The following is a 7,031-nucleotide window of genomic DNA, read 5'->3' on the forward strand; positions in this document are numbered from 1 at the left end:
TTGTCGAGGGATGAACTATCAATCCGCTGCTCTCCTCTCCTCCTATATCTTCTTAATTCTCTGCAAAAGAGAACGGTTCAGATCTTCAAATGACCACACTCTCTCAATCTTAACCGTTAGTCCATTTGGACGGCTACGATCTCGAGTAGCCAGCATGGCACAAACGTCACTTTCTTATGGAATAAAGCCCACTGCTCTATGTTTAGTCACACCTTATTATTATCTTATTCATTTTATTCTATGACTTTCCTTCCTTTTTTTATTCAGATCCTTCTTCACCATACTATTATATATATAATTATTTTCTCGTGCCTACCCAAAACACATCATTAAAATGAACTTTATGATCATGGCTTTTCTATTTAATACTATTATGTCACTCTTTGATAGTACTATACATTTCAAAGAGTGCACATTTACAAAAAAAAAGGATTCAAAATTTGTAAATTTATTTATAGTGACATTATGTATAAGCAGCTGTCCGGATCTCACACGTATCATACTGTCAGGTGCTTAATTTTATGGAATTTGCATTAAAAAAAATTAAACAGTGCTTGAAAAGAAAGATGATATCTAAACTATTAAGGCTGAAGTACAAAATAAAATTAGCCCTTAGTTTTGCTCAGTAATTACTAACTAATGCCACCGACTAAAACACCGTAGTTTTACACTTTTTCTATCACATTGATTTCATGAACCAAATAATAGTTTCTATCGTTACTAAACCAATACTTGCTAAACCAAAAACATCGCTGCTCTCCTTACCAAACTATTACGTTACTAAACCATTCCGTCTGATATATAATCTAATTAATTATGTTGAACCATCACCTAACTTATATTATATGAAACAAATATGCATGTGCATATGACCAGTAGTAAACCAATACTCATGTAAACCTGCAACCAAACGATTGATCATAATTAAGATGAGACCATGTTTCTCCATAGCAAAACGATTATAGACAAAGCAATTGGAAATCTATTGTGCAGAACAACATTGTCTATAATGATTAAATCAAAGCTTAGGTTTACCGGTTTTATACTTCTACTAATATTATAATTTTGAAATTTTTGATCTAATCAAGGTATGGTTTTATCGATTTTGGTGTTTACCGAAGTTATAATTTCTTTAAAATTATTAGTTATGTTAGTTATATATTATCGATATCGTTAGATTTTTTTTGTGTTCAAAATCGTACCTAAATATTCTATTTTCCTTCCAAAACTCAATACTATTCAAATAATGATTCCTACTTCCATGCAAACACCATTAATTGCAGAAAATCATAACACAATATTCTTTGATTCGAAAACAAAATCACATCCAATTTTTTTTCCTATTTCTATGCAATTACCATATCAAAAGGGTATCTATTAATTAACACAATCATAATATTCTTTTATACTCTTTATTTAAACTTGCAAAACATGTATTCCTTATATGTATAAAGTATATTCTGCTTTTTTATAATTTAAAAGGAAAATAAATATGTTTGTCTGATTTTGCGTAACAATCAAAACTACCAAAATATTGTGATTTATCTTATTAAACATATCCTTCACAATGCCAAATATATATATATGTATATCCTGTATCATCCGTTAAAATATCAACGCAACCAGAAAACTTAAACATGTCTAAGGTTAAGACCTTTTCCCCTCTCACCAAACCAAGACCTTTCAAAAACAACTAGCGAGTTTAAGTGGAGTTTGCATTCATGAAAGCAAAAAGATATCTTTTGGAAGGAATTCCTTCGAGATGATTTTGGCTGATGAATGGGTAACGTTTTGTTTATAGCTTTGTTCCAATCATTATAGTTATTTGCTTCACTTCATTCTAATATGACTGTGTGTTTTTTTTTAGGATAACAAGATCCATGCTACTTACAAACTAACTCTCATATAAAAGGAATGAAACATTATGTCGATTATGTCTTCAATGTCTACCTTTTTGTTCTTCTATTTCCCAGGTTCCTATATCTGCAAGTAAAAAAAAAATATAAGACCCAGAAGACAATTCATTAATTTCAATATTGACATGCGGCTTCTATATCAATTGGGAAAATTCCTTATCTATAGAGTAAATCTTCAATTGTGAAACTCTTTCTCCATATCTCCATCTTGGTTCTGATTACAAAATCTAAAATCTATTAGATTGATCTAATATTGAGAAAATTATATATATGGAGCAAGATATAATTAAATAATTAACAAGAAAAGAAACCTTTGCATGTCGACTACATCTATGTTGAATCCTCAAAATTATCTCTGATCATCATCTCCATAGAAGCAGGTTTGTTAGTAAGGGAGATGTGATAAGACAGATCTTCAACAGGTCGGAGATTGCTATCAATATATAATAAGCGAAACCAAACCTCAAGATCATCAACAATAGAAGAAACGATCAAAATCTAAACCTTTATTTGGTCTCTAGAAGAAACGATTGCCAAGGGGGAGAAAGAAATTAAAGGCCACACTACTCTTTTCTACGGAAATAAAAATTCTTTGTGTTTACTTGGAAGTTCCCGGAAAAAAATTAACAGAACTTTAATGGACTTTTAATAAATCATATATTATTATAGCCCAAATCAATATATTTATTAACAGCTCAAATTTGATCACGATATTGGGCTGCCTAGATTATAGTTGTTATTTCATATTTTTGTGATTTGTTATTTGGTTTACAAAATATTCATTATAACTTTTGCGTTTAGAAAATGATTTTAAAACTAACAATTCTTCTTAAATTCTGTAAAAACATTTAATTCACTAGATTAATATATATTTTGTTAAAATAAGTAAATCTTTTGCAAATTATTATTTAGTATATAATAAACATTTCAATATAACTATGAATAACATATGATGTCGTGCCTATTATATACACAAAGGTTGTGATTCGTAAGAGCTGTGATTTCATTTTTCGGCTGTAGAAATATTGCTGCGAACTTTTTTGTTTTGGCTTTAGATTTTTAATTTTTAAAAGTCTTTAGATTTGGACTGTAGATATTTGTTTCTGCAGAAAAATTGTAAAGACATAAATTTAAAGAAGTGCTGTGGATTAAAAAAAAAGGTTGTAAGCTTTAGAAAAAATATAAATCAAGATTGGTGTAGATTTAATGTTCTAGAAATAAATAGACGGTAGAGAGCACCCACAGTCACTACCAATCACATTCAAATATGTTTTTTACATATTATAGCATGGAACTCATATTATGTTTAAACATAGAAAAAATATTAACTTAAATGAGAGACAAGTAAAAGATTTAGATAACTATATCACCCGCGCGGGCGCGCGGGTCAAAAGCTAGTTGTTATTTAATTGAAATGATGGAACCCGTAATTAGGATACTTGGACGCTGATTCGCTCTTTTGTGGTGGGATGCCCACACCGTTACCCTTGGCCACGCCACAGGGCACAGGCCCAACAAACAATATAATACTATACTAACCATTTTCTTTTTCTATACTAACCACACTACTATAGTTTTGATTCCCACTTTAGTATTATACTATGCTATGACTTGGTCCAACAATTATATCCTATCAAAACGAGCTTTATTATATAAAATGAGATGACAAGATAAAACAAATTCAAAAATGGTTTGAATAAAATATGGCTGGAAGATAATGCAAACGAAACAAAATTAGCAAGATAAACTTAAAGTATTTGTAGAGCAGCATGATGGATGATGGTGGTAAACCAATAATTAATTTAATGATAATAAAGTGCTGACTTGGCGAACCGTGTCTTTATGCAGTTAAATGAAGGGAGAATCAAATTAACTATTCTAATCATGTTTATAACAGAAAATTACTTTAATAATGTTTTGACCCCAGCCTATATTATAATAGTATAGTAACACTTATATTACAAACACTAGTGGACGAAAAAATGAAAGTATATTGTAAAGGCAGATTAAAATTTAATTGAAAGTTGGAAAGCACAAATTAACGAAAGTTTCGTTGGAGTTCCGATGTAAGGAATCCAACATCTAGGCCACTTGACATATTCTAGTATATGTCAACAATGCTTTTTTTATACAAACAAAACGATTAGTATAACAATTAGTGAAATAAAATAGTTTATTATGCAAACAGCCAAACTAAAATATACTCTTCCCATCAGCCCTACTAATTAAATATTCATCATGGTGTATGGACTAATCTATATAATTTTATTTTTATTAGTCGTTTGAAAAACTATATTCAAATAACACACCACTATCGATGCATGCATGTCTTACAAGTTACAACCATGAATAAACTAACCAAAATTCGTATTTTCCTTTTGAAAAAAGAGTTCAAAATTCGTGTTTTCTTAATACTTTTATAGCAAGATCCATATTCGTCAATAAAAAAATCATTTGGTTTTTAAATAAATTTAATATTCATTAAAGAAAAGATTTGTATACGTTTACTATTAAACGCAAACGTGAACCTTCAAGTTCACAATTCTTTTTGTATTGTTCGATCGCAATTTAAAACCCATAAGTATCTGTTTAAAAATTAAAGTATTATTAACAAGTACTAGTTTTTAATAGAGCTCTAGGGAAGCAAAGGTGAATATATTAATTGTGTACAGGTACAGAGAAGTCAAATTCGCCACCTATGTTTTAGTTTTAGGTGCATAGGTTCATCGACGATTAAAAATCCTATGTTTTTGTGCTTCTTAATAAAAAAAAAAGATTTTACTCGAGATTGAATCCAACTTCCGATGCTTTGCAAGCATAAAATGAAGTAAGGTACATATTTGGGTGGGTTCAACGGATTTCTCTATGAGGCGACTATAAACAAAGCGCATTTGAAAATCCGAATTCAACACGGAGGACGAAGATATTTCTAGGAATGTTGAAAATAAATGTGTTACGGCAAAGCAGGAAATAAAGTTAACAAGAGTTTGCTGTACAGAGAGGGAACACTCGAAGAAATGAAAATAGACTTAAACAAAGTTACTCTCGATTCCCAAAGGCATTCTTGTACCCCAAGAAACACAACATATTTTTCCGATGAAAGATAAGTAGTAAAAGCGGCAAAAGGAGATGGGAAATGTGGGGATTTTACCAGATCGTCGCCTAACACCCATGCCAGTTACACCTTCAACAATTCCTGTGGATTCATGTATTGTGTACGCTTTTTAGCTTTGTATTAATTAATGGCGACTCTACTTTATAGATGGAACTAAGACAAAAGTATAGACCAGAGACATGGACTAAAAGAAAAAGAAGAGTAATAAGTAGATGGAGATACCTTCTCTTTCTGTTTGCAGAGCTCCTCTACCTTCTTCATGTAAGTGTCAATTAGTTTCTGTCATCATTACCCAGTAACATACAAGTTCTATCAGCAACAACACACACTTAACCATTAATACCTTTGTCCACCTCTACAAATAGTGTTCTCGCGTTTTTACATTTTTTTTAATAGAACAGACTCTTGTGGTCGGGATCGGATGATTACCTGCAAATCGCTTGACAAATCCTTCACGTTGTCTTCTGACAGCTTCTTCTCCTGTGAAAATGAAGCTATTTGTTAAATGACAAACGAAGAGGAACATAAAGAAAAATGAAGAATAAAAGAAAAGAGTTTAACCTTCTCGAGTTTATCATAAGATTTCAAGGCATCCCTCCTTATGTTTCTCAGTGCAACCTATAACAAATACAAAATTCGAAATAAAGAGACAGGCAGGCAATGATTAAGGAACATGAAGAGTTTATAGTACATCATTATGCACACTATAAAACAAAAAACACTACATACCTTCCCGTCTTCAGACTGTTTGGCTACAACCTTTGTTAGTTCCTGCAGTGGTACAAATCAAAACACACATAAGTAGGGAGCAGCATAGAAAACACAAACACACAGAGTTCCTTCCTTATCATGAAAAAATCAGCAGGAGATGATAAAAGAGGAAGAGAAACCTTTCTTCGCTCAGAAGTGAGGGGAGGCAAGGACAAGCGAATGACATCACCATCGTTATTAGGAGTGACACCAAGATCAGAACTGACAATGGCCTTCTCTATAGCCTTCAAGCTATAGAAAACATTTTGGGATAATGTATCATGAACCTAACCAAAGAGAACAAATAAAACAAACAAAAAAGAAGTAGACATGTACCTAGATTTGTCATAAGGCTGAAGCAAAAGAGAAGTGCCATCGGGGGTACTGATTTGGGCAATGCTTTTCAGACTTACAGGACTTCCATAGTATTCAACCTGGGAAACCAAATAAAAAAAAAAAAACATGTAAGTTTTGCATAATAAAAGACATATATAGATACTCTCAAAGTCTTAGGTTTTATGTAGACCTCAATCTTGTCAAGCATAGCAACATTGGCTCTCCCGGTCCTTATGGAGTTGAAACTAGTCCTAAGCGTTTCAATCGTCTTCTCCATTTTTGATTTCTGAATTTATTTGCACAAAAGAAAGAAACATAATCATAACATTCGGAGGCATATCCACTAATCGATAACCAAAAAAAGCACGTACAACGTCTTTCTCAATAGCAGATTTCTCGGCTTCAATTTCTTCAATAGTTGCAGATCTTATCACCACTCTGCAGCAATGGGAGGAGAGTTTCCAGACAAATTTAGCAAAAAAAAAAAACCTATCATCACTTAAATAATCAAAACCTGCCTCTTCTGTAGTGACCGCTTGACAACACCAGAGAGCTTAACTCCCGCACCGAGCCAAGGATTGTCGCTCCTTAAAGAACACGCAATTGCGCGTGCAGATGAAGCATTGTTCGAAGCCATGACCCTCAAACACGAACCTACCCAAAAGGTGCTTTAAATAACATTGTGTTCGAAGCCAACTAAATAAAACAGCAAGTCTGATTCCCCATTTTACGTACCTGGGGGAGAGACGAGGGACTTGGAATCACTGGCTCTGAATCGAAGAATCGGTGTGGTCTGAGCAGTGGAAGAGAGTGAAGCCGCCATCGCTGTCTGTGAGAGACTCGACTTCGAAAAAAAAATCTTCTTTGTAAAGGAGATAAGGAAACGCTTCGGCTCCTTGAGCACATGAACTCTC

General features: G+C 32.7%; 1 protein-coding gene across 1 annotated transcript; it reads right to left on the reverse strand.

Annotated features, from left to right (window-relative positions):
* Positions 1–4,852: 4,852 nt before the first annotated feature.
* On the reverse strand, positions 4,853–7,031 carry LOC130494481 (ribosome-recycling factor, chloroplastic-like). The gene is made up of 11 exons (XM_057006755.1): positions 6,853–7,031; positions 6,636–6,771; positions 6,489–6,555; positions 6,308–6,403; positions 6,118–6,215; positions 5,922–6,033; positions 5,761–5,802; positions 5,593–5,649; positions 5,461–5,511; positions 5,254–5,310; positions 4,853–5,112 (listed from the first exon to the last, which is right to left on the reverse strand). Exons 1-11 carry the CDS (start codon positions 6,938–6,940, stop codon positions 5,095–5,097), a joined length of 822 nt encoding a protein of 273 aa, XP_056862735.1. The 5' UTR covers positions 6,941–7,031; the 3' UTR covers positions 4,853–5,094.

The sequence above is a fragment of the Raphanus sativus genome, chromosome 4 (assembly GCF_000801105.2).
Source record: "Raphanus sativus cultivar WK10039 chromosome 4, ASM80110v3, whole genome shotgun sequence".
Taxonomy (NCBI): domain Eukaryota; kingdom Viridiplantae; phylum Streptophyta; class Magnoliopsida; order Brassicales; family Brassicaceae; genus Raphanus; species Raphanus sativus.